The sequence below is a fragment of the Seriola lalandi genome, unplaced genomic scaffold, assembly GCF_002814215.2.
Source record: "Seriola lalandi dorsalis isolate HSWRI2012SDOR001 ecotype SW California unplaced genomic scaffold, Sedor1 jcf7180002054767, whole genome shotgun sequence".
NCBI classification, from domain to species: domain Eukaryota; kingdom Metazoa; phylum Chordata; class Actinopteri; order Carangiformes; family Carangidae; genus Seriola; species Seriola lalandi.
In genome coordinates, this window is record NW_019525320.1 from 3618199 (window position 1) to 3645965 (window position 27767).

The window sequence follows — 27767 nt, forward strand, 5'->3', positions numbered from 1 at the left end:
TAAGTGGCTTACAATGACAGGACTGAGAGAACGAAATACAGTTAGAGGGCTCGCACAAACTGAGGAGAGTTTATGAGCATTTATGACACAACATGCATTATGGCTATAAACAAATATGGTGATTATTACACAAATGAATAAATGCATGTATGATTTAATTCAGTTAATTGAATATGAGTTCATTTTCACTGAAACACACTTTCAGCATATTTCTCTTAAATTCCGTATTTTTTCTAAAAAATGTGAATGCAAATAAAAAAGTGTTTTCTTTATTTAAAAATCTCCCAGCAATTAAATATATTATATTTTCAGCCAAGACTCTACATTGTCTGAAAGCACAATGCCTCACAGTTTTAAATCTAACCAATCTAACAAATTCAAAATATAGCCTCACTAAAATTTTCATTTTACCATATTTGTGCCTGTAATTGACGGTTTTATAGCATCTTTCAAAAAAAGAGCAGAATAATCACTTCCATCAAAACGGTTAACGAACAGTGATTTTATGGGCAACAACACAAACCTGGTTTCCAGATATAACAGCATAACCCTTCACCTGCTCAGCACATATAGACCATTTGGTGAACCACTTAAAAACAAAATCTCTAATAATGCCAGTATTATAATATATAACATAATATTTCAAATTGCTCCACACCCTGTTTTCTGATATTTCCTATAAATTGTGAATATTATCTGGCCAAGGACGGTCTGTGCTTGTGTCCCACATGAGTAGCTTCTTACATAGTCTCCCATCATTCATATTCATTAATTTATTCCACTGTTTACTCATACAGGCAACCCAACATACTTCCACCCCATTTCCTCTTTTACAAGTGTGGGTGAAGCAAATATATCTACAACCAGCAAATATGTCATAGACCTAAACTGAAACCATTCACATCCATTGTAAATCTGAAATCCTAATACCCCACATCTACATATTATATACAAAATAAACAAGTTACTGGCAGTTGTTTTAAATGGTTGAATCAAGGGTCACATGAATGATTGGGGTTACATAGAGGATGGGGTTGTGCTGTTCACACTGATATCATAGCTCATTAGAGAAATAACCATGGTTTCAATTGATCTCTGTGACCACAAGCTCAAGAGGTTCAGGGTGAATTTGTGAGCCATTGATTTCTATGGCTTATTAAAGGTATGAGTATCTTACTATACAGAGAGATGTGGAAGCAAGATTACCAGGAAATAGAGGTATTGATTGGGTCAAGAAGTTTGGGCTTACATTTCAAATTTCACCTGGGAGACAGGATTTGGCAGTGCTGACTGAAAGATACGGGAAGATATTTTGATGAGTCAAAAATTCCTTGGTCATGTCTTAAAAAAAATACAGAACAGAATGTTATGTTATAATAAATGTTACTTATAATCATACTAAACTGTATTATTATGTATTATTGTTATTATTATTACCCAAGTACTGACATGTAGGCAGCATTTTAAAATTGTACCTACTGCATAACACAAACATCTGGACCACTTGCAGCCTCAGTGATCCCCCTCTTTTCCACTTTTAACACATTCATTGTCACATCCATAAACTCATAATACTTATAATGCGAAAAGCATAAAATTAAAAAAAGAAAAATATATATATTTAATTCCAGGCTTTTTAAGGGCCATCTCCATACTGGGTCCTTGTGTAGTTAGCTCCACTATTCCCCTCCCCACATACACAGCTGTATGTAACACGGCATCGTATGTTATTATTTGATCATATGTAAAATATTATTCTGTAAAGTAACTTAAGAGGAGTAAAAATACCATTTTTAATTCTGAAATGTAATTGAGTAGGAAAAAAAAACTAAATTCCAGTCCTCAAGTACAAGAACGTGAGTGCCTCAAAACCTGAGTTCATTCACTCAAATACATGAGCGAAAGTACTTAGTTACATCCCACCACCATCATTATCATTATGGTATTTCATTTTGTCCAGTAGGTGTCAGTGTCGCTGCATGTTACGTCTTTCTTCGTGTGACGACACCCGGAAGAAGGAAGCGTCAAATTGATTTGGACGATTTACCTTCTAAAAACAGCTAGCTATTGTAGCTATATGCTGGATGCATGGCAAAAACATAAACGTCAGCTGCTTATACAACGTGAGTAAGCTGTATAACTGTATATCTACTTCCACTTGATCAAAAGGGTCTTTTTTAGCGTCGGTGTTTTGCGCGGTGCAGTTATTCGTTCGGCTGATATATTGCTAGATGTTAACCAGACTGCTGTGTTTTCGACAGAGATTTGCTGGTAATCCTGCGCACGTCGTGCAAATCGACTTCCCTGAGAGAAAATGTCGTCTGGTCGGGAAGGATCCTGGACCTTCAGTGCGGCCGCAGTAGTGACCGTGTTTCTGCTGGATGCTGTTGTTTTTGCAGAGGCGAAGGTAAAAACCTGCAGCTCCACATCTGCTGGATACATGCAGTGACTGGTCGGCAGGATCTTTAAAACATTCATTTAAAATATTAAAAAGCCTTAAAATTAATTTATAAAGGACTGGAATATTGTTATAGCTTGCCTTAGGCAGTAATCTTGGCTGTAAAATGTTTTGGTGTGTGATTCTAGCAAACACACTAAAAACTGGAAAAAAATTTTGTAAAATTCATATGCGGACCTTAAATTAATCAGTTACTAAAAATCTTTGATCAGTTCATACATACGGTTGTTCATTAATCCATCTTCTGATTGTCCTGGATGTTTGTAATGATTAATGAATCAATCAATTATTAACTATTCAGCAGAAATTATTGTTACACACCACTGGCAGAAATGTGGTATAAATGCCAGTAAATTAACACACTTGGTAAATAACTATAGGTCATATCAACCCCACTAGTTTTTAGTTTTTATTTTTATTATATCTTTCATACTTTTCAGGGAATGAGCATGAAGCAGTGTCTCCCACAGTTTTGTAAGCAGGCAAGACAAAAAATAATGCACCAGCACTTTTCTGAGTTCCCAGAGAAAAGTCCAGTTTACATCAGGTTCTGTAAATAATAACGCTTGGAAAAAACCTGTGAAGCATGTTGAATGAAATTTATTTGACTTTGGCGTGTGCTTCTCTTGTGTGCTGTCTCCTCTAATGTAAAATAGTGTCTATTCATGTTTATGTCCTTTAAACTGGAATAACTGGAACTTTTATGTCAAATTTTTTGTACGGTTTTGTTAATAAGTGAAACAAAGGGCTACAGACATCAGAGAAAATAGATAACTGAGATATAATGTCAGATAAGCATTTTGCTAAGTTCGTGGCCACTTTTTCTCAATTTTCTTGCAGAGCTTTGAGGACGTTCGCTGCAAGTGCATCTGCCCTCCATACAGAAACATCACTGGCCACATATATAACCGAAATGTCTCCCAGAAGGATTGGTAAGAGAAACCCTCTCTTTAGACGTACAGTCACAACTCCCATAATGTTTTTGTCATATAGAACCACAGAATTTGTTCAGACCCCGTCACTTCTTTTTTTTTTTTTTAAATCATTTAAATTCATTTTTATCCCACATCAATCTACATTCAATACCCTATAACGACAAAGTGAAAACAGAATTTTAGAAAATTTTACAGATTTATTAAAAAGGAAAAATTTACATGAAATTTAGCTTAGGTGTCCTATTTCATTTTATCATCTTTGAGATGTTTCTACACCTTGATTGTAGTCCACCGGTGGTAAATTCATCTTATAGGTCATGATTTGAAAATGCCCACACCTGTCTATATAAGGTCCCACAGATGAGAATGCATATCAAAGCAAAAACCAAGCCATGAGGTCAAAGGAAGAGTCTGCAGAGCTCAGAGACCGGGTTTTGTTGAGGTACAGATCTGTGGAAGGCAACCAAAAAACTGCTGCATTGAAGGTTCCCAAGAGCTTAGTGGCACCCATAATTCTATAATGGACGAACCAGGACTCCCCTAGAACTGGTTGCCTGGCCAAAGCGAGCAATCGGGGGGGGAGGGCCTCGGTAAAAGAGAGGCGACTAAGAAGCCGATTGTCACTCTGGCTGAGCCTCAGAGATCCTGTGTGGAGCTGAACTGTTTGGCCTCATGTCTAAGCCTCATGCCTGAAGGGAATCAGGCACCACTCATCACCTGCCCAATACAAACATGAAACATGGTGGTGGCAGCATCATGGTGTTGGGGGTGGATTTCAGCGGCAGGGACAGGGAGACTGAACGAAGCTAAGTACAGAGATACCAGAGTAGTAAAAACTTGGTCCAGAACACTAACGACTTCAGACTGGGTCGAAGGTTCACCATCCAACTCTCTCTCTGGAGAGACCTGAAAATGGCTGTCCACTGATGGTCCCCATCCAACCGGACAGAATTTGAGAGGATCTGCAGAGAAGAATGGCAGAAAATCCCCAAACCCAGATGTGCTAAGCTTGATGTGTTTTACCCAAGAACACTCAAGGCTGTACTTGCTGCCAAAGGTGCTTCAACTAAGTACTGAGTAAAGAGTCTGAATACTTATGTCAATGTGATTTTTCATTTTTCACAAGGAAATAAAAAATGTTGTCATTATAGGATGTTACGTGTAGACTGATGAGGGAAAACATGTATTTTAAAAAATGTTAGCTTAAGGCTTTAAGCTAACACAGTTGTGATGTGTTTTACAGTAACTGCCTCCATGTAGTGGAGCCCATGCCGGTGCCTGGCCATGATGTTGAGGCTTACTGCCTGTTGTGTGAGTGCAAGTACGAGGAACGAAGCAGCAACACCATCAAGGTATTATAGATCATTTTCTCTTTAACATAGTCGGGTTTTTTTCTTCGTCTTACTGTGATGTATGTCGCAAAACATGTCATGTCAAAACACTAAATTTGGAAATGCAGTTGGGAAGAATAGACAGAGAACTGACCGCTTCTACTGGTATGCATCAGAAATGGAAAAGCTGATGTTTATATCAACATTTTAATATTTGCTAATATCTAAAACTTGTCCTCTCAAGAAATATTTAAGAAATTTTCCTACACCCAATCATCAGCATGGCTGTCACAATAAGTCCTGCAAGTCCTACAAACAGGAAGAAATGTTGTTACAGTAGATGTTGATGCCAACATGGCAGCTTCACAGTATGTAAGTATTTCTAAATGTTTTCCCTCCTCTCTGTCCCAGGTAACCATCATTATTTACCTGTCTGTCGTGGGCGCACTGCTGCTCTACATGCTGTTTCTGCTACTGGTCGATCCTCTTATCCGCAAACATGACCCCTACACCCAGCCGCTGCACAATGAGGAGGACTCTGAGGTAACCACTCAGACAAATAACACATATATGCGCAAACACAACAGTCACCTGTATTTCACTTCAGTCAAATGTGAAGTCCTTGATTTCATTTAATTCCTGTTTTTTTTGTGTGTGTGCGTGTGTGTCCAGGAGATGCGCCCGCAGGTGGACAGCAGCCAGGCGAGAGGAAACACGGTGCTGGAGCGCGTCGAGGGAGCACAGCAGCGCTGGAAAAAACAGGTCCAGGAGCAACGCAAGACTGTTTTTGACCGCCACAAGATGCTTAGTTAAACGCTACGTCTAACCTCAGAAACAGGTTTAGAGTAGGTGACTTCAGCAGGCACAGCGCTACTCCACTGGCACCAGCTGCACTATTACTAACCTTAGCATTTGATGTGCACTCCGCCCTCTGAATTAGTATTTCCTTACTAAGACACACACTCATCTAACAAGCAGATCTTTTTATTTATAATACATAACACTTCAGGCTAAGTTGCATTGTGAAAAAACTCCATGTTTGTGCACTTCTTCATGACTACTAGATTCGTAATGTCTTGATAAAGTAGGAATCTTTTTTTTTTTTTTAGCCAGACTGTGAATAGCCTTGAAGCTTTTATGCGATACCTTTTTGTTGTTCGCTACTTGCTAATATGGCATGATATTAAATGTTTTTCTTGGATCATAATTTCTGACGTTACCTCAGGACAGGTAAGCTTCATGTTTGTAAATTATAAGTTTAGCTAATGGGGGTAGACAGAGTACCCCGTCTCTGCTGTTGCCAAGCATTGCACATTTCATAGTTTAGCACTAATGATCATTTATTCATGAATAACCCCTGGGCATATTTAGTGTCATTTGCACTAATAATGTAAATAAAGGACTGTACATTTTGGGCTTGGTAATTTTAAAGCCTTGACATTGCGACCCCCAATATGTGCCTTTTTCTGTTTCTCTCGTTGTGTGAGTGAACGTGTTACACCAAACTCCACTGCAAAAGTTGGCTCTTAAATGATGGCACTTCACATCTTGCAAAACATAACAGATGAATACATTTTGGCAGATATATCGTCCACTAAGTAGAAGTTTCGTTTTTTTTGTTTGTTTGTTTTTGTTGCTTTTTAATCATTGAACTTGAATTTAACAGTGAACCTGATTCGAAAAAAATGGTTGATCAGTGACAAAAGGCCACATTTACGTCCTCATATTTTGCAGTAGGGTTTGATGAAACATACTTTCCCATGCACAGAGAGAAATGGAGAACGGGGCATTTAACAGAGCTTTAAAGCCATCCTCACATGAATCAAATCTCTGCCGCTGGAGAATATCCTAAATCAGTAAAGCTGCTGATAATGCGGTTATGTGTGGCAGAATCAGGATGCCTCATGGCTTTGAAAGGCCCTGGTGTGCATCATTATGTGTCAGTGAATTCCCCTTCACAGTCTGAAGCCTGCTGTTGGGGGAATTTTTAATATGACAAAGAAAAGGTACGCTGACTCACACGAACTCATGCACAATGTGAACTGCTGAAGATTATTTGTCTGTAATGCTTTGTTTGATCACTGAAGTGTTTTTGATTGACTGATTTTAAGTATAATTTCATATCAGTGTTTTGTATTTATATTCCTCTCCAGCCAAACTGGAGTATTCCACTGCTTGTGTCTCTACATTCGGCTTGATGTGAAATAAAAAAAGAATACTCTGGTTGAGTGCAAGATTTTTGGTCATTCCTCTGGATGTTTGGGAGTATTCTTTTGGGTGCTGCAGATTTTTTTCCCTTTGTGAGTCACCAGTACTGTTTATTGGCACTAGAGGACGACAGAGGACACAATATGTGGGCCGTCTGCTTCCTCTCTGCCGAGAGAAATCCTGCTTTATCATCAAATGAATCCTCACATTTGTTGTGGTTTTCAGCTGTTCAGCTTGTTAGTTTAAAAGGTTGTAAGTAGTTTTAGGCATCATTATTATTTTATTCCCAAACCCACATGGAGCACCATCCAGACTAATTTCCATAGGGCTGGGGGATAATTTATTGACTTTGATTTAAATTGTGTCATGATGATATATTTTGTGCTACCGTTTATAAAAAAAAAAAAAAAAAAAAATATATATATATATATATATATATATAAGGATATAAGTAAAAAATACTTGCACTAATATCATGTTTTTGATTTCAACCTTAAATTCCTTGCACGAAGGATTTAAATGGAGAAACCCGCGGACATGTAAACACTGTGGGGAAAGTTTGGGATTCTGAGGCACATCATCTCAAGTAGTCTCTTAATCGTTTCTTGCTCTTGGTGTGTTGCTTTCATCCAACACTTTTTCAGAGTCTAAACACTGTGCTCCACCTGCACAATGTCACACTGCAGGCAGAAACATCCACCAGTCTTTTCCCCTCCTCTCTACTCACTGTTTTTTGGGGTTTTTTTTTCACAGATTAGGGTTGAGCATCAGTGTCTATCAACAGAGCAGCTCAGTATGTTTTGAAAGCAAGGGCAGGTTCATGGGGCTGCTGGGGATATTCTGCTACTGCAAGACCCCCTCCCCCCCCCCCAAAACTGTCTCTCCCCGCCTTTGTGCTCTCATCTGCCACTGCCCCAACCCCCCTTGATCCCATCTACTCCCTTCTTCCACCTTCTAACCCCCCCACACCCCCCACCCCACCCTCTTAACCATCCCCAAGCATGGCCTGTCAGTGGTTCAGAGTCTAAATTTAAACTACAGCAGGGCCAACTGCTCCTACAGCCACTCTGGGCTCCTGTTATTTTTCCCTGCCTAAGCGGGGGGGATTTTTCTGTCAGAGGCCCTCAGCCAGGAGGAGAGGCCTGTGGCTCTGTGTGAGGGAGAAGGGCTCAGAGGGAGAAGAGAAGAGGGGGAGAGAGGTCGGTGGAGGAGTGCTCACAGGATTGGCAGGTCAGGAACCCAGGGGCCTTCACAACAGGGAGTTATAGTGTGCCGCAGTTTGGGACTATACAGTGACAGGACTCATTTCTCGTGGACTGGGAGCTCTTCTCAGGTAGAGGCACCAAGATGGCGGCCAACGGCGAGGCGGCCAAGCCGGTCATCATGAATGAAGAGGAGCTGAAGAGGAAGCAAAGGGAGAAGCTGAAGAAGCTACAGGCCACGGGGGGTAACCCTCGACCCGCGAGATCCCTCTTCTTCTTCACCCTCAAGAACCCCTTCCGCAAGGCCTGCATCAATATCGTAGAGTGGAAGTATCCTTTATACACACACACACACACACACTGACGTCTACAGTATACATACACAACACACAGACAACTGTTGTAGTAGACACCGGCTTAAACATATGCGGTTTAAACATTACATGCTTATCAAGTCTTGCTTAAAGAAAGGTAATTAAAGGTAATTTTCACTTGTGAACACACAGTATTTAAGAGCCTCAGGGTATTACACAGTTATTACAGCATGTAGTGCTGTGGTTAAGAACACTGACAGCTAGAGTATACAGAAATTATGTGTCTGCATGGCAGTGAATTATCAGCCATGTAGTCCACCTGCGATGAGTCTGGCAAAGCCAAGTCTCTTTCAAATCTGTGTTAAGGCAATCCCTGAAGTGTTAAGACTTTTGTTATGTATCTGGCCGCCCTGTGTCAAAGTCAAGTTTGTAGCCCTCGTATTTTCACCTGGAGAGCTTCTCTGCTTATCTATTTATATCAGACTTATGAGAATAATTAATGAAGCTGTCTCCTTAGCGTCCTGACTGGCTGACATTCTGCTTTTAATGTGGAAATAGTGGCTCTACAATGCCGGCCGCACTCTGTTAGTTCTGACACTTTAACACAAGGCAGGCTGCTGAGTGATGTTATGGCCCCTATAGGGGATTTCCTGCTTTTAGCCTGATGGCCATTCCTGGATAATAGATGTTTTCCATCCAAAATAGAATGAGTTGATCACATCTATTCCAGTGACAATATCCTTATGTTAACATTTTAAATATATTATATGGACTCATGGAGTTTAACAACGAATGTCTATTTCAAAACATCATTATGGTTTAAATGGCTATGATTTTTCTGAACATGTATGTATTGAACTGTATCTCCATATGCTCAACCGGGTCATGAGTTTTTTTACTGCAGCAGTTTAATCACATTGGCATGTGATCCTGTAACACAGGACAGGTGCTGTAATTAGATCAAAATGACAGAAATTGAATTAAACTCCTCAAGTACTACTTACAGTACTTTCAAAAATTACTGCTCACAGGCGTGAGAATCAACAAATACCTCATAGAATAACCAAAGAGTTTTATTCCTGATGAGTAGACTGAGTTTAAATGGTTTGGTCATATTCTTGGGCTCTGCAGCTGTCCCGCGGCATCACAGAGAGACATGATGCTGACCTGGCAGGGGAATTCTCTGAGAGAGCCCCCTATGGATGGGAATGAAGCAGCACAGCAGACAAGATTACATTAACTGTGACCGCTTTACTGGTTACCCGATGGGTCAGTTTAGGGATGATGTTTCACGCAGCGTTTAGAGGCCAACACTTCAGTGTTAGTAGTGCTGCAGCGTTGTTTGTCATATTTTGTTACGTTACGCCGCAGAAAGTACAGAACGAGTCACACAGATAAAGAAATGGACCATTTATTTTCTAAAAATGTTTCTTACATCTCCATTATCGCTCACATATTATCACCACGAGTTGTTCCATGTAAAATGTATCCGTTTTGTAGTATTTCCTTCTGGTGGTAACTGGGATTTTACCAGTCCACTTCATGTATTGTATTGTCACATATTGTCATGATCCTGAGCTTCTCCATTCAGAACCTTTGAGATCATCATTCTATTGACCATCTTTGCAAACTGTGTTGCTCTGGCTGTGTTCCTGCCCATGCCTGAAGAAGACAGTAACAACACAAACTTGAGCTTGGTGAGTATGAGTATGATCCTTACAGCCTTTTCTTTGATGTAAGTCTCAGGACTCTAAGAGGAAAGTTGTCTCTGATTTCTGAGGGATCCAGTATTTTGCCATGACCAGATGATAACTGCGCAGCTGTGCTCAACAATTTAATGTGTTTGAGTGCTTTAGTCAGGTTGCTGTTCCAGCTGGTCATTGGTCTGAGAGCCAAGTTCCATTTAAATGCCTCCAGACACAACTCAGTTCTTTATTTGGAGTCCCATGTGTATCTGCACAGCAATATGTCATCAAACAAATGTGCTATTGGTTTCTCTTTCAACTCTAATCAGTTTATCCCTCTCTGATCAAATGGATAAAAGCTACATAATACAAAGATGTGCAGTAATGTCTCATAATGCCAGTGTTTGTTTTGAGACACACATGCAGTACACAATCCTTTAAAACTGAGCTCATTATATCTGGGTTGATGGCTCACATGACATTTTATTTAAGTATTCTGCCAGTAAAATTGAAGTAGCTTAAACAAAGGTTTCATGACTCCTCACACTCTAGATGACTCCATTGTGTGAACTAGCTGGTGGAAGGTTTGACACCTGGAAGCTGCAGGTGTGTGTCCAGGCGTTATTATGTTTGAGGCTCATAGGTGTGTGTTTATACTGTGTGGATAATGCATTACGTGTCGGAAGGTGAACAACCGGTGGAACCTATCTGTGAGCAAAAGATAAATGTGTGCTCCACAGTGTATTACATGTCTTGCCAGTGTCTCGATATTTGACGTCGTATCGACACAGGTGTTGTGTGTATTGGGGAGGCTTGTTGTGTGAGTCTTGATGTGTGGATCACTATCTCTGAGAGACCTCGCATCCAGTGCAAATGTCAACATATAGCACCTGTAGCCAGCCATCACGTATTAAAATAATAATAAACTCCACACAACGCTGGGTTGAAGCTTGTTGGTACGCAACCAACTGACCTACACCCCGGCCAAATTCATCAAGTCATCAGGTATCTGAACCTAAAACTGACCCCATCTTTTTTCTTTGCTCTGGCCTGCTTGCCAAATCCCTCTTACCTCTCAGTGTGCCGATGTAAGAAGAGCTAGTCAACCCCCCCCCCCTTCTCTGTTAGAAGTAGGTCGGCACAGATGGCGTCACCCCACTGATGCAGGTGGATACAGGAGAGGCCGCAAATGTTACCGCACTCTGTACTGTGCTCCTAAGATATGATGGTTTGTAACAACGCAGAAGCACAGCTCTACTTGTTGCTCCGCTTGATATCATTTGAATTACAAAATTTCTTATGTTTATAAATGTGTTATTGTTAATGTATGCAGGGTTGGCCTTGGAGGTTCTTATTGATCAGGGGCTCCGGGGCTGCTTCCGGTTGGTTCAGCCGAACATAATTGACCCGATTTGTGTAAAAGGATCAAAGGGAAATAGACAGCATATCATATAAAATGTATTGTTTACCTCAAATTAACTCTCCTGATTTCCTTTTAAACTCTATACTGTCCTCATGTTATCCCTTCCTCTCCTACAACATTTGTATTTACATCAACAATGAAGCAGAAAAGTAAAAAAAAAAAAAAAAATGTATCTAATAATGATAATTTAATTGCTTTTTTAAGCGAATGTGTTGTGCGCTGGTAGACAAATAATTCTACTCCGACATGTAGAGGACATGTTAAAGCGCCAGAGGGAAACCTCGCTCGCTTCTGTGTCCGTCTGCTGTGTGTCCTCGAAAGTATCAACACTGACGAAAAAGACACAGAAACAGGCCAGATCTGCAAACAGATGCTTTTATTCAATTAGCCTGACATTTATCTGTTTACCCCCACTGAAAGCGTTTAATTTTCTACAAACTGTTGGCTTTGTGTTACACCCTCTCCTCCTCAGAGCTCTGACTTGATAAATTGTTGCTAAAATTGTTTCATTCACCACTGACTCATGGTCCACCCATCTGTTTAAACCTTCTGGGGTCATGTTTAATTTAGCTAAAAGGCTACCAAAGCTATTGAGTTCATCTAGCACCAGCAACATCTATTGCTATTCTCCTCAGCAGGTGCTTAAAGGCCAAAGTTGTCATTAACTCCAATCATTGCATATTTTACTGGAGAATTGAACCTGCAGGCTGTGAAATGTAATTTCCTGGTTTGTGTTTGTCTTTTGCAGGAGAGTCTGGAGTACATCTTCCTAATAATCTTCACGTTAGAGTGCTTTCTGAAGATAGTGGCGTATGGGCTTGTTTTCCATGAAGGCGCCTATTTACGGAACTGTTGGAACATATTGGACTTTGTCATCGTCTTCATGGGGTAAAATGAGCTGTGTGCTGCAGGTGGATATCTCCACTGCCAAAGGCCACTGCTTTTCTTGATCACTGTAACTGCCTTTGACAAAGCTGAAAATGTAATATCTGGTCAAAATTGGAATATTGAATACTGTCGACGTAGACATGCTCAGTTTAGTTCTCAAAAAAAACTTAATATAAGTCATCAAAGCTACAGTTTTGTGGGAGTAGGTGCTTACATCATCTTTTTTTTCCTACAGCCTTGTCACCTTTGTTATGGATACGGTCCATAAGATATCTGGTGTGCCAATAGAGAAGGGTGGGGGGTTTGACATGAAGGCACTGAGAGCCTTCAGAGTGCTACGACCCCTTCGCCTCGTCTCTGGAGTCCCCAGTAAGAGCCACACGTACTGCAGAAAGACCCTGTTGCCGTGTTATACTGTTCAATCCATTTGAAGGAACTGTATATCTGTATTCTGTAACAGACTCTATTGAGATTCTTTTATACAGTATTGTGATGTTCTGATTTTACCCCCCACCTTCAGGCCTGCAGGTGGTGATGAACTCCATCCTCAAGGCCATGCTGCCTCTGCTGCACATCGCCCTGCTGGTCTTCTTACTGGTCACCATCTACGCCATCATGGGACTGGAGCTCTTCAAGTGCAAAATGCATAAGACCTGCTATTACACTGACACAAGTATGTGTGAAAGGAACAATCAGGCAGAGTTTCAGTTGTGCTTCTGTGTTATGTTATGTTATATTTTTCTCTGTTCTTTGGCCCACAGATATCTATGCTACAGCAGAGGGCGAGCTGCCTGCTCCCTGTGCTCAGGCTGGTAACGGACGCCGTTGCATCATCAACGGCTCTGAGTGTCGGCCAGGCTGGGAAGGTCCCAACAATGGCATTACCCACTTCGATAACATCGGCTTTGCCATGCTGACTGTGTATCAGTGTATCACCATGGAGGGGTGGACCAAAGTGCTCTACTGGGTCAGTGACCGCTGGAACATTGTCTCTCTTCTTTCTCATTCTCACTGTCGGGGGAATTTGTGTTCTAACCACAAGCACCTCAACACTTCAGGTGTTTATTGTCCAAAGCATGCCCTAACAGAGTAAGCTGTTTGTGGCTGACGCAGAGTTGTCTTTCAGATTAATGATGCCATGGGAAATGAGTGGCCCTGGCTCTACTTTGTTCCCCTCATTCTGCTGGGCTCCTTCTTTGTGCTCAATCTGGTCCTGGGTGTGCTCAGTGGGTAAGACTACTTTTATCTGTGGTTATTTCTACTTTCTTCATCTCTGCTTCTCAACACAAATAAGCTATAAACCATCACATTTCTTCTTTTGCTTTCAGAGAGTTTACCAAAGAGAGAGAGAAGGCAAGGTCACGTGGAGAGTTTCAGAAGTTGCGAGAGCGTCAGCAGCTGGACGAAGACCTCCATGGCTACATGGAGTGGATCACTCACGCTGAAGTCCTGGATGCCGACCGAGAGGGCAAAGGTAAGTGGCGCAGACCGCCTCGGCACTCATCCCATGTAGAGATACTGTTGAATTCCAACTGTTATTCTCTTGTCAGGATTGCTGCCTTTGACCAGTGGAGATTCTGACACAGACAGCCTGTATGACCTGGAAGGCAAGAGTCAAATCGTCTTCTACTAGTGAGTCTGCTTTTTTGTAAATCTGTAAACGTGCACCTGCAATAGCCACAGCAGCTTCGTACAGTAAACTAGAGTTTTTTTGTTTTTGCGTGTGTGTGTGTGTGTGTGTGTGTGTGTGTGTGTGTGTGTGTGTTTAGCCGTCTGGCCCGTCGCTGGAATCGCTTCTTCAGGATGAAGTGCCTGGTTTATGTGAAAACCAAAAGCTTTTACTGGGCTGTGATGTTCCTCGTTCTCCTCAACACCTTGACCATAGCAACAGAGCATCACCACCAGCCTGACTGGCTCACTTCCCTACAAGGTTGGTGATTAATATATATTTATGTGAATATTTATTCACACATATTCTTTCCATCCCAGCTTCATCCATCCGTCTCTCTCCTCCTCTTATCTCAACAGATGTTGCCAGTCGTGTACTGCTGGTGCTGTTTGTCATTGAGATGTTTGTGAAGATGTATGCTCTCGGTCCTAGAGCATATTTCATGTCTCTGTTTAACCGCTTTGACTTCTTTGTGGTGCTATGCGGTATCCTGGAGATGATCATGCTGTCTGCGGGAGCCGTGGCTCCTCTGGGTTTCTCTGTACTCAGGTGTATTCGGCTGCTGAGGATCCTCAAAGTCACAAAGTAAGCCCAGTCCCCTCAAATGATTATGTTGCATCAAATTTAAAACAGTTTTAGTGTTATTCATTGTCATTTAACACCTCTTATCTCAACTGCTTTGCAGGTACTGGACCTCTCTAAGTAATCTTGTGGCCTCCCTCCTCAACTCTGTCCGCTCCATCGCCTCCCTGCTCCTCCTTCTCTTCCTCTTCATCGTCATCTTCTCGCTCCTCGGCATGCAGGTTTTTGGGGGGAAATTTAACTTTCCCGACCACAGACCCAGACGCAGTAACTTTGACAACTTCCCTCAGGCCCTCATCAGTGTATTTCAGGTGAGGCTATCACTGATTCTGCACATTTTATAAAACTCTGCTCTGATTTTGTTAAGCCTAGCTTGACTGATTTTTATGATTCATAGTTTGCAATGAAAAATCATTGTCTGCTTTTGAACTGTTGACTGTCTCAGATCCTAACAGGAGAGGACTGGACCAGCATCATGTATAACGGCATTATGGCTCATGGAGGGCCTGATTTCCCCGGCATCCTAGTCGCCATCTACTTTATCATCCTCTTTGTCTGTGGAAACTGTATCCTTCACATGCACTCACAATTTCCTGTGACATTTAGAAATTGAATACATAACAATAATGCTAACAAAAATCCCAAGATTTTGTTTTCCTGAGCTCAGTGCAATTAGATATCCTCCTCAATGTCTTCTTGGCCATCGCCGTCGACAACCTGGCAGAGGCGGAGAGTCTGACTTCAGCTCAGAAAGAAAAGGCAGAAGAGAAGTTGAGAAGGAAGCTGCTAAGGTGAATAAAATAAGATAAAACCTGGGTGAGATGATTTATTATGTCTACTCATAGCTCAACTTTATTCCATTCCTTTCCCTGCTTGCCCTCCAGGTCCAAAATGCCTGACAAGACTGATGAGGAGAGGGAGAGGATAGCTAAGAAACTGGCAGAGCAGAGGGCCAAGATGGAGGGAATTCCCACCACAGCCAAGGTTAGTGTTGTCTCTGGTGTCATATCACATGTTTACTCTTTAGACTGATAATAAAAAGCTATACAGTAAGAAGTAAGAATATATACATATGCATTTATATATACATATGCATGTTTGTTTCCAGCTTAAAGTTGATGAGTTTGAGTCCAATGTCAATGAAGTGAAAGATCCGTTCCCACCTGCCGACTTTCCAGGTAATACAAACTTTTATTGCATCTTGAACCCTTTTTCTCAGCGATGCAGTTGTAGCAGAAGGAGTTCACTGATTGCGGGAATTCGTATTCATTACACTGGCTGTTTACCAGTGCTGCTGTCTTGGCTATGTTACAGTATAAGTATAGTAACCCCTCATTATTATTAGACTCAGCCAATTCCCTGAGCGGAGTTTAAAGCAGTCTAAAGTCAGGCTATTTTCACACTACTCTGGTGACTACCATATAAAGCCTACTACGTGATTCAGTAGAGGCAGTATAACAAGTATAGATTTCCTTCTTTTTTTTTTAAAAAAACAATCTTTGTTTTTCTCTCTTTCTTCTCTGTGACACTGTAACATGAATACCATGAATAAGCAGATGTGCCATTGCTTTCTTCCACATGCTAGGTGATGACGAGGAGGAAGAGCCTGAAATCCCGATCAGCCCTCGGCCCAGACCAATGGCCGACCTGCAGCTGAAGGAAGAAGCAGTTCCATTGCCTGAAGCCAGCTCCTTCTTCATCTTTGGCCCTCAGAACAAGTCAGAATCTGACTGTCCTCGTCCATAATAGCAACCTGAAAATATATGTAATATTATGATAAATGGTATGTGTGTGTCTGTGTGTGTTTACATTTGGCTACTTACTGGTATCCAGGTTCCGAAAGCTGTGCTACAAGATCATCAATGCTTCGTCCTTCACCAACTTAATCCTCCTGTTCATCCTGCTCTCCTCCATCTCCCTGGCAGCTGAGGACCCCATCGATCCCAAGTCCTACAGAAACCAGGTGACAATCAGGTCTAGCACCGCACGATGTACAGTAAGATGAGGCAAAATCTGAAAACAACCCTGCTGTCTGTGTCCTTCCTCCAGATCCTGGCCTATGCTGACATTGTCTTTACAACTGTGTTCACCATTGAGATTGTACTAAAGGTAAATTCAACTGGAAGTTGTGTGCATGAATTTATTATATGAATTTCCATTAGGAGATAAATAAAGTATCTATCTATCTATCTATCTATCTATCTATCTATCTATCTATCTATCTATCTATCTATCTATCTATCTATCTATCTATCTATCTATCTATCTGTCTGTCTGTCTGTCTGTCTGTCTGTCTGTCTATTTGTCTGTCTATCTGTGTATTTAGTATACTGTATGTCTAATTTGGGTAGTCAAGAAACCAAATAACAGGTAATGGTCATTTTTCAATATTTTACGTGTTGTTTTTGGCAATTTTGTGCCAAAAATCACACAAAAAAAAAACCATCTCAGCCTCCTTCCCCATTCAATGTTGCTCTTGGCAGAGAAATAATTGTCTGAAACCACATTAAGAATATCACAGTCTACTAAAATATTGCAAGCCTTGCATGTTTCTACAATAATAGCAGCTAGTTGCCCTGCTGAATTTCAAACACTAAATTCAATGATCTGAATGTCAGTACTGGTGGGAAGCAAGTTCATTTTTGATATTTAATGCAGGACATTTTTTCTTCTGTTTGTGTTTCTTCTGTGATGTATCTGACCGGCAGATGACAGTGTATGGAGCGTTTATGCACAAAGGCTCCTTCTGCCGTAACTCCTTCAACATCCTGGATCTGATTGTGGTCGGAGTCTCCCTGCTTTCTATGGGAATGGAGTGAGTTGGGATTGCTACATTAGATATGGAATAATCCCATCGTTATTTTCTTAACCTACATTATACTTTTTAGTATTCCCATACATGCATATCAAGACTGCTTTTTGCCCTGTCTTATATTCAGATCCAGTGCCATCTCTGTGGTGAAGATTCTCAGGGTGTTGAGGGTGCTGAGGCCTCTTAGGGCCATCAACAGAGCGAAAGGGTTAAAGGTGCAACACATTCATAGATAATTCCACTGGGGAAATGTCTATGTTTATGTGGAAGAAGTATTCTGATCCTTTAATTGAATATTACGTATATAACAATGAGAAAATACATTACAAGTGAAAGTCCTGCATTCAGAATCTCACTCAAGTACAAGTCCAAAATTATTATCAGCAAAATGAGTTTAAAGTACAAAAGGTTTAAGAACTTGTTCTACAAAGAAATGGCCCATGCCATTGATATATTATTTCATCATTATTATATATATTATTTTATAGTATATAGTATATATAGTATGGTCAAGTATACCAGTAGGTCAAGTATACCTACTTTAGATGCAGTCAGGTGGATCCTAACCTAGATAAATAGGACAGGTCATGAGATATTGGAAATATGTGAAATATTGGATACTTTTACATCTTTGGACCTCAAAATATTAGGTAAACGAAACCTTCTGATGAGTTTAACAATACAATACATAGACATCTGAAATGTGACAAGGGGCTCCAAATATATGCACTGCTTTTTCGTAAAGGGTCACAAGCCAAAAAGATTAGGAAACACTAGTTTTATCTCTAACGATGCTTTATATTTTGTAGGCTCACCAAATGTTTTTTAATGTAAAATCCTCAGCTGTAGTGCAGTGTAGTAAAACAAGTAAGTATTTGTCTGAAATGTTGCATAGAGTGGAAGTATAAAGTAGCAGAACTAACTGAGTAATTGTATTTGTTTACCCACCACGGATATGTTTCCACAAACCTGCACCCTACTGGACTCAGTATGAAGTGGTCATTGCTTTGTCTTTGTTTGCAGCATGTGGTCCAGTGTGTGTTCGTGGCCATCAAAACCATCGGCAACATCGTCCTGGTCACCATGCTGCTGAATTTCATGTTTGCCTGTATAGGAGTGCAACTCTTTAAGGTGGGTTTTGACACCACACGTAGTATGATATTGTTAAAGTTGTATTTCCAGACTAATGAACTGTAAGTACAGAGGCCTCGCTGCGTGTGTATTAAAAGAGTCGCTAATTCTTTTCCCTCGCAGGGTAAATTCTACAGCTGCACAGACGTGTCCAAACTGACTGGGGAGGAATGCCAGTAGGTCAAGCATCTTTCGGATATGAATCATTTATCAAAACCCTAAAGCTATTTCAGACTGACCATTCACTGTGTCTGCTCTCAGGGGATCCTTCCTGAAGCACATGGAGAATTCCCTACAAAACACCGTGGTGGCCAAGAGAGAATGGCTCAACAGTGACTTCAACTTTGACAATGTGCTCTATGGCATGCTGGCTCTCTTCACTGTTTCCACATTTGAGGGCTGGCCAAAGTAAGCACAGCATAAATTTTGATTTGACAAATTGTGTCTTCAACGGGATTGTTTTGATTGAGTTAGAAGACAGAATATTGTATTACGTGGATATTGAGCTGAAGGTAATTCCATTGTCTGGAGCCAGGGATTGTAAAAGAAGCAATATATTCTTTTCAATCCAATGAATTATAAATTTCATCTACACAGATTACCCTTATTGTATCTCTGATCTTTGATCTTTGCCCAACTCCTTCCCCTCCTCTCTAAACATCATTCCGTGTGCCCCCAGACTCTTATACAGAGCCATCGATTCAGATGAAGAGGACATGGGTCCTGTCTTCAACAACCGTGTGGACGTGTCCATCTTCTTCATCATCTACATCATCCTCATTGCGTTCTTCATGATGAACATCTTTGTGGGCTTTGTCATCGTCACTTTCCAGGAGCAGGGCGAGCAGGAGTATCAGGACTGTGAGCTGGACAAGAACCAGGTACCTGAGAGAAGAAGCTGTGGACAGTGAGAGAGTATAGATATAGAGTGGCTAATTACTTTCTTTCCTCCCTTCAGCGTCAGTGTGTGCAGTACGCCCTGAAGGCTCGTCCTCTGAGATGCTACATCCCCAAAAACCCCTACCAGTACAGGGTCTGGTACATTGTCACCTCCTCCTACTTTGAGTACCTCATGTTCTTCCTCATTATGCTCAACACCTTGTGTCTGGGGATGCAGGTATGTAAATCAAGGTCATAGTGCAATCTAAAAGCACTGATCGTATTGAGGCTGCAGACAAACAATATTCAGTGTCAGTGTGTACTCAGTATCTTTAGATGTGGGTGTAAGCATTTTTTTATGCAAGATGACAAGTGTTCAGTGTTTTTTTACAGCATTTAATTAATGAAAATGTGAAAGTTTGACGCAGTATTTAAAATATGGGACTCTGCAGCTTTCCAGCAAATCCCAGTCTAATTAATTTTGAGAGGAATCAGGAGCAGATTAGTAAAGAGTTTCTTTGTCAGTTAATTTACAAAACCTTAATGTGCATGCAAACGATGATTTGGATTTTTCATATGACTAAGGTCGAAGAGGACTGCACGATGCAACACTCTGAGTAAATGAGTTTTTAACATTTCTTTATTTAAGATTCATCACAGGCCTGATTTATTTATATTTAAAGGCTAATCCTTACTTGCGTCGGTTTTTGGCCATTATTTCTATGGGTTATGATGACACGGTACACACTAAGTTAATTGTGACTTAATAAGCTGATGATGGCCAAAGCTATGGCCCAAATAAGACCCAAGTAATACATGGGACTAATCAATTAAAGGCACAGAAACATATTTTCTCAATCAGCTTCTTACTTTGAGGGATGGGATCCCGCATGACGTTAGAACCATTGTGGTTATTTTACATGAAAGATTTCTGTATTTCTTTTTTTTTTCTGTCCGTGCTTTTCTCACTGGTTTAAAGTGGGCGGGGCTCAGTTGGAAAAATATGATGTCACAAATATCTATGTACCAATCAGAATTTAGCAACATCTTAAGCAGAATCTGATAACAGAGTGACATGAATACCAAATCTGTTCACACAGATCTGATGAAGCAGATGAGCTGAGGTTATGAGTGTTAAACACTGAATAAATAAAACCTAAATATGTTTTTTTTTAACTTCAATGTTGCTTGTTTTGTTGTGAATATTTAATGTTATAGAGTGTATTAGTCAGTGTATTAGCTAATGTCAGCCAGTGATATGTAATAATCGTCACTAAAACTAAAGTCTGTAATAATACTATGTCAAGCTAATAGCTGCTGCATGTTGAGATTCATTTTTTTGCTTTTGCTTTTGAACAGCACTGTAACCAGTCGGACCATGTGACCAAGCTGTCAGACATGCTGAACTTGATCTTCACCGTGCTCTTCACCGTGGAGATGATTCTCAAGCTCATGGCCTTCAAAGCGAGGGTAAACACTCGAACGTCTCTTGTTCAAATGGTTACCCACTCAGTCTGGTGGTCCCACTGTCTCATCGGTGCTTTACCTCTCTGTACAGGGCTACTTTGGAGACCCCTGGAACGTCTTTGATTTCATTATCGTCATTGGCAGCGTTGTTGATGTCATCTTGAGTGAAGTCGATGTGAGTACGGATAACAACAGCGCAGCACTTTTTAATCCACTCTAATGAATTCCACAGATATCAGATTCTCACTGCAGGCTCTGTGTATATGAAAATCCCTTGTGTTGTTGTAATGAGACATTCCCATGAATGTATTTATTCAATGCTCTGACCCAGAAGCATATAATCGTGGCCCAAAAGCTGATTGGTGCCAGCAGAACTAGCTCACAGGACATGGTCAGTACTGTTGTTGGCCATTTTTACCTCACCCCCTCCACTCTCACCCTCTTCAGTGCCTTATGCAGCCTCAGATGCACTGCCATTTCCATCACAAAACCACCAAAACTTTCCATTGTTCCCACACTTATTCATTATAATGTGTTCAGTGATCTGATGTTTTATATGTCACATTTGCGCACGTAAAAAAGAGCACAGTATCAATGAAGGGTTTTAGTGTTACGGTGTGTGATAATGCCACACAAACACTGTGTTTCCTCTGGCTAGTCACAGTTTTCTCTTGTCATTGTTGCACTGCATCATACTCATCTTTTTCAAACACAATTCAGTTTTCCCCAACCAAAATGTATTTGATGTCTTCTCTTCCTCTTATTCCTCATCTGCTTTCTCCTCATTTCTTTCTTATCCCCATCAACCCCTCCATCCTCCCCCATGCACCTCACTCCTCATCTGTCTATCCTCCACAGACCGCCCTGGCCTCCAGTGGAGGACTGTACTGTCTTCATGGCTGTGCTGTAAATATCTGATCTGCACTGCACTGCACTGCTGCATGAGCCTTGCTGTGTGAGCACTCCACCGTGTTCTCCACTAAACTGTAGTGCTACTGTACTGAACCGTGTGCAGCTCAAACTACTGGCGAAACATCTGCGTTTCTACTGCTTGTCTCATCTTACACAGCAAATGTAAATTAAGACCTCAAGCTATTTGCTATATTGTGTTACAGTATTGCTCATGCTGTCTACACAAACAGGGCTACATCTCAACACTATATATAATCACAGCAAGTATTAACGGTGGCTGAAATGACTGAAAGCTGTTAATATTTTTGACAGAATAGCGTGTGTATTTGTTTATTTCGCATGAGTTACAAGCTACAGCTTCTTCTTCTAGTTTTCAGCAACTAAGACCCGGAGGCTTTGTAACTCATCACAGGTGGAAATATCGTCTCTAATATTAACCCTATTTTGAGATTGTACATCATTCCTTAATAATGTTTAACAGTTGATAAATGCTATGTCTGCTATGTGCCTCTCATTAATAATATTATAACTTCTATCATATATCACTACAGTATGTAATCTCTCTATCTACTCTGTGCAGGAGACAAATCCTATGCAAGCAATTGCGGTAAGTCTAAACGCTCCTAAATATTTAAACTCTATTATTATGCAATATTTAAACTTTTTTTTCTGTTGTTTTTAGATTTTTCTGTTTCCTCAAATGCTCTGTTTCCCCTTTGTCCACAGGCCTCTGAAAATGCCTCCGTTTCCATCACGTTCTTCCGACTCTTCCGTGTCATGCGTCTGGTCAAACTGCTGAACCGTTCGGAGGGCATCCGTAACCTGCTGTGGACGTTCATCAAGTCCTTCCAGGTCGGTCACACTGGTCATCATCATCATCTTCATCTTTCTTTCCATTCTCCACCTGTAACACACTTTTAATAACCTGACTGTTTGCTTTGTGTCTACAGGCTCTCCCTCATGTAGCCCTGCTCATCGTGATGCTCTTCTTTATCTACGCTGTCATCGGGATGCAGGTACAGTCTTCAGTATTTATTTTCTGGATGGAAAGAAGTTAAAAACATCTGTAGATTTCTAACTGGGACTGTGACAACCTTTCAGATCTTTGGAAAGGTAGCCTTAGTGGACGGCACTCAAATCAACCGCAACAACAACTTCCAGACATTCCCTCAGGCTGTTCTGATGTTATTCCGGTGAGTCTGTGGGCCGGGACGCGGTTCAAAGCTCATTGTTTGCAGGATTAAAGAGCTCATTGTATTTGGTGTGCATTCATGCATCCAGATGTGCTACTGGTGAGGCGTGGCAGGAGGTCATGATGGCTTCGATGTACGGAAAGAAGTGTGACCCCAAGTCTGACTTCCTGCCAGGAGAGGAGCACACCTGTGGGTCCAACTTCGCTGTCTTCTACTTCCTCAGCTTCTACTGTCTCTGCGCCTTCCTGGTGAGAAGCAGCCATAAAGTGCTAACAGTTACCTTTGAGCCGGTGTCATATTTTAGCCATTATCATATGATGAGAAAGAAAGTCTGTTCTCTCTTCCCAGAAATGTTGAACCAGTATAAAATATAAATGTGTTTTATTCCTTCCTACTTCAGATCCTCAACCTGTTTGTAGCTGTCATCATGGACAACTTTGACTACCTGACCCGGGATTGGTCTCTCCTCGGCCCCCATCATCTGGATGAGTTTAAGAAGATCTGGGCTGAATATGACCCTGAAGCCACGTAAGCCTGAACTCCAATTAACATCCAGAATCCCGCTCTCATTTTTTTTTTTTGATATGTTCAGTTAACCCCTGTGATTAGGTGAGGAGGAGGCGTGTGCCACTTCAGAGTATAACATGTCTCATGGGTCTAACAGGGGGAGAATTAAACATCTGGATGTGGTGACGCTGCTGCGACGCATCCAGCCTCCGCTGGGCTTCGGCAAGTTCTGTCCTCATCGTGCTGCGTGTAAGGTACATACAATCATAAACAGGGTCGAAAACCAAATGGCTCTCTGCATATACCGTCAGATAGTTTGGTAATAGTAGTAATCAGTAGTAATCTGATAGTAAGAGTTTGGCAGGAGTTCATGACTGTTGAATAATATTAACAATATAATACAATTTGCAGATGACAGACATTGTAGTAAAGGAACATACAAAGACACAATACACAAAGGAGACAGACCATAATATATTGAATATCCCATATAAAACTTAGTATATGTGTGTAACTCATACGTAGTATCTCCCACCTATCAAGGCCCTCCCTGCTTCTCCTCTTCTCCATCCCCAAGCCTTCCTCCCCTCTCCTAAAATAATATTAATACATAATGATGATGAGGATGATAATGATGAATACATTAAATTAAGTCCAAAATAATAAAAGGAGAAAATACCATAAAAGTCTCTAAACTTGAAGTGTTCTGTTGTTCTCTCGGTTTCCCGCCTTCAGCGTTTGGTTGGTATGAACATGCCTCTCAACAGCGACGGCACCGTCACCTTCAATGCCACCCTGTTCTCTCTGGTCAGGACTGCTCTCAAGATCAAAACAGAAGGTACAATGCATCAGTGCCTGTGATATACAGTTCAGATACAATATATGATTTTCCTCCAACTTGATGTGCAAACTATAATTGCATGTAATTGTTCTGAATAGGTAACTTTGAGCAGGCCAATGAGGAGCTGAGAGCCATTATAAAGAAAATCTGGAAACGCACCAGTATGAAACTGCTAGACCAGGTCATCCCCCCGATAGGAGGTGAGTCTAAATAAATATAATTAGCTACATTTCACCTTTACAAAGTCATCCGGTATCTCTCACACTGATTGCACTCTGCACTTGTCTGATTGTAGATGATGAGGTGACCGTGGGGAAATTCTACGCCACCTTCCTGCTTCAGGACCATTTACGCAAATTCTTGAAGACTCAGGAGGAGTACTACGGCTACCGGCCCTCGAAGAAAAACGCCTCAGGCCCGGAGATCCAGGTAAGCAGTCAGTACGGGGTCAACATCATATTGTTAATGTAACATCTAAAATGTTAGACAGGAAATTACTGCATAATAAGTGACCGGTTTCTGATCACTCTCAAATACTCAGAGAGATGATAGCGAGTAACATGCTATGAAAAAAGGTTAATGCATATGGTCTGGTGATGAATGAATGAAATATTGTATCAGCAAGTTTTTATGCACTTCACTGTTACCGATGCACTTATCTTACCGTGCAGCCCTGCTTATATTTCACCTCTTCCTGTTCTTACACCAGCACTCAACTTCATCTTTTCTCTTCTTCCTATCCTGGGAAGTACAGTGCTATGTGCCCCACTCTTCACTTCTCCACATCTATCCATTTTTCTAGGCGGGTCTGAGGAGTATAGAGGAAGAGGCCGCTCCAGAGATGCACAGGGCCATTTCAGGAGACCTGCAGACTGAGGACGAGATGGACAGAGCGATGGAGGAGGCTGGAGAAGAGAGAATTTACCAGGTGAAAAGCATTTTCTGTAATGAAGTGCAGTGCTTTCTTTATGGGGAAGACGTTTAGTCATGATCAGCTACATTTTTGATTGATAACAAGATCTTATATGCGTGAAGAAAGTTCAAAAGTGCTGCATTGTCCTGATTCTGCCTTATGATGATATAGATGGGAGTGAGTTCTCTATTTGATTAACCCTTTGCACTAATATGGGATTACACCTGCATGTGCTTGGTTTTTACACAGCGTACTCACGGCCTGTTCGGCGACCGGGTGGACTCGTTCTCCGCTGAGCCCGCCAACGCTCAGTCCTCACATATGACCAACCAGCGGCCCCTCAAGTTCTCTGAGAGCCAGCCCGAGTCCCCGCCCAACTCCGCCACCTTGTTGCCCACTACCGAATTTTTCCCCACAACCACACCGAAGAGCAACACTAACAACAACGCCTTCGCAGAGTGAGCACCATACACACTCCCATCTACCATGACGACACATGCTCAGGGTGAATACATCTGATGGCCGGTCATTTTTGTTGTCTTTCAGATTTTCATATGAAAGAGAAGGGAGTCCTGAAGAGTTTTACAATCCTAGTGAGGACGCAGAGCCAGGTATGTCCAGCGGTCTGCTAAAGAAACTGGGTTCCAGTGAAGAACCCGCAGGCCCTTCACAGGCCACAAGATGCTCGGAAATTGCCCACAGAATTCTGAAAATTATACACGAATAGTCTTTACATACCAGGAGGGACGTTTGTTTTTCTCAATCTGCACCTGTTCCTGTCTTACAAGAAAAACACAAAGACACACAAATTAAAGACATGCATGCCTCTCCCTGTATCCCCACATTCACTTAAATACACATGTAGACAAGCTCACATATACACACACCATCTATATATAGTAGTTAGCTTGGTATTTTATTTTAGGGCTGCTATAGCTATTTTAAAGTATTTTCAGATAATGAAAAATCTTCACTTGATTATAACACATTTTCTAATGTTGTAGAGCCAGTGCCTGTGTTATATGCCTGCTGTGATATTTGTGGGATTAAGAAATATCTTTTGCCTTGTGCTATAAATTGAACATGGGCCAAAATGTCACATTCAAGTTCAGCAAATAGTGTTCGGATAAAATCTGGCAAATGAGTAAAATGCACGTAGATTTAAGAGACGGGAGATAATGCCTTCAAATTACTTGTTTGTCCAACCATGAGTCTAAAAGCCAAAGATAATCAGTTTACTGTCATGAAACAAAGGGAAGAGGCAGATCTTCAAAACCGAGAACCTAGTTGTTTAATTAACTCATTTTCTGTCAATTGAGAAATCTTTTCAGCTGCAGGTTTCTCTAGATAACTTTTCATTAAAATACGTTTATTTTTCCTTTTTCACCTTGTTAAGACAACAGGCGCTGGAGCTTCACAGTGAAAACAGGCAAAACGCAGGTAATATTTTATTGAAGGGTGACTCATCCAGTGTACATGGTGACGAGCAGCTCATGTAGACAGTATATGAACGCATACCTCTTCTTTGCAGTTCCCTTATGATCCTAACTATGGTGACAGCCAGAGCCAGAGCTCCAACACTGCAGCTGATCAGCTCGTTCAGGAGGTAAGAGAGGAAGCATCTCTGACTGCCGTCCTCTTTTGTCAAATAATAACTGCTGACCACCTATTAGCAGCTAATGTCTCGATCCACTGTCACATCTGGCATCGGTAGGTGATAAGAAACATAACCTTCTTTTCAGCACTGGCCTTGACACAAACTGAGGCTCGTCATGGATTGAGCATTTAAAAAGTAAAGGCAGTTAAGGTCAAGGTTGAACTTCTTTGGAAGCCAGTACATTTTCATGAGTGCAAGAGCAGAAACGTCACACACCTACTTGACAAATCACTGTAAAAAAGAATCCTTAAGGTTTTTCTGTCAGGATTTCATAGTCTAATGAGAGTAAGTGCCACAAGCTGTAGCTTCTATAACTCTTCAGTCTGTTGAATTTTTTGTTCCATTACTTTTTCTTTTATTTTACTGTTGGGAGTTTTTGTCATCTCTTCTTTCTCATTTGTTTCTATTATCAGAAATCAGATTTGTTCAAATCTATAAACCAAAGCTGAGCTGTGAAGTGTAATAGAAATACTATTATATCTGAATCATATTTCAGGGTGGATTTTTCCTGAAAGTGTCTTTGAGAAAGACACTAACTGCTCCAGGGCATTTGTTACTTAGCTGAGTCTATGTTCCTTCCTCTGCAGGGTTCAATAAAATATCAAATCATTGTTAACACGTCATGTCATCCATTAAAATGCTGCATGACAATATGAAACTAGAAAATTCCACAGAAATTTTGAGTGTCACGGGGGCTACTGCCGGGATGAGTACATGATTTATTTCCAGTGTTCAAAAGTCACCCTGATCATATTCTGGT

At 41.1% G+C, this 27767-nt stretch overlaps 2 protein-coding genes across 2 annotated transcripts; both read left to right on the forward strand.

Annotated features, from left to right (window-relative positions):
• Window positions 1–1999: 1999 nt before the first annotated feature.
• Window positions 2000–6947, forward strand: tmem9 (transmembrane protein 9). The gene is made up of 6 exons (XM_023425281.2): window positions 2000–2123; window positions 2262–2407; window positions 3299–3390; window positions 4637–4745; window positions 5136–5267; window positions 5397–6947. The coding sequence occupies exons 2-6, from the start codon at window positions 2315–2317 to the stop codon at window positions 5535–5537; spliced, it is 567 nt and encodes a 188-aa protein (XP_023281049.1). The 5' UTR covers window positions 2000–2123; window positions 2262–2314; the 3' UTR covers window positions 5538–6947.
• Window positions 6948–8058: 1111 nt separating this feature from the next.
• LOC111668912 (dihydropyridine-sensitive L-type skeletal muscle calcium channel subunit alpha-1-like) lies at window positions 8059–27079 on the forward strand. The gene is made up of 44 exons (XM_023425064.2): window positions 8059–8464; window positions 10040–10145; window positions 12305–12444; window positions 12680–12813; window positions 12965–13117; window positions 13206–13411; window positions 13571–13674; window positions 13773–13918; window positions 13995–14076; window positions 14214–14374; window positions 14473–14698; window positions 14799–15006; window positions 15141–15261; window positions 15372–15486; window positions 15580–15679; window positions 15804–15873; window positions 16281–16413; window positions 16529–16658; window positions 16745–16804; window positions 17404–17510; window positions 17635–17722; window positions 18531–18638; window positions 18762–18814; window positions 18900–19046; window positions 19318–19519; window positions 19597–19755; window positions 20877–20987; window positions 21076–21159; window positions 21843–21890; window positions 22477–22503; window positions 22623–22748; window positions 22847–22912; window positions 22998–23089; window positions 23178–23337; window positions 23490–23617; window positions 23754–23850; window positions 24332–24434; window positions 24536–24637; window positions 24733–24866; window positions 25240–25365; window positions 25600–25808; window positions 25897–25961; window positions 26747–26790; window positions 26882–27079. The coding sequence occupies exons 1-44, from the start codon at window positions 8280–8282 to the stop codon at window positions 27062–27064; spliced, it is 5349 nt and encodes a 1782-aa protein (XP_023280832.1). The 5' UTR covers window positions 8059–8279; the 3' UTR covers window positions 27065–27079.
• The last annotated feature ends 688 nt before the right edge of the window (window positions 27080–27767 follow it).

What these genes read in the sequence shown, in the direction of transcription:
- LOC111668912 (XM_023425064.2), top strand. Translation starts at nt 8,280, where the DNA reads ATGGCGGCCAACGGCGAGGCGGCCAAGCCGGTCATCATGAATGAAGAG. An exon ending in ATCCTATGCAAGCAATTGCG is followed by an intron (nt 22,504 to 22,622) that starts GTAAGTCTAAAC and finishes CTTTGTCCACAG; the next exon opens with GCCTCTGAAAATGCCTCCGT. An exon ending in CGTTCATCAAGTCCTTCCAG is followed by an intron (nt 22,749 to 22,846) that starts GTCGGTCACACT and finishes TTGTGTCTACAG; the next exon opens with GCTCTCCCTCATGTAGCCCT.
- tmem9 (XM_023425281.2), top strand. Translation starts at nt 2,315, where the DNA reads ATGTCGTCTGGTCGGGAAGGATCCTGGACCTTCAGTGCGGCCGCAGTA. An exon ending in GAAGCAGCAACACCATCAAG is followed by an intron (nt 4,746 to 5,135) that starts GTATTATAGATC and finishes TCTCTGTCCCAG; the next exon opens with GTAACCATCATTATTTACCT. An exon ending in ACAATGAGGAGGACTCTGAG is followed by an intron (nt 5,268 to 5,396) that starts GTAACCACTCAG and finishes GTGTGTGTCCAG; the next exon opens with GAGATGCGCCCGCAGGTGGA.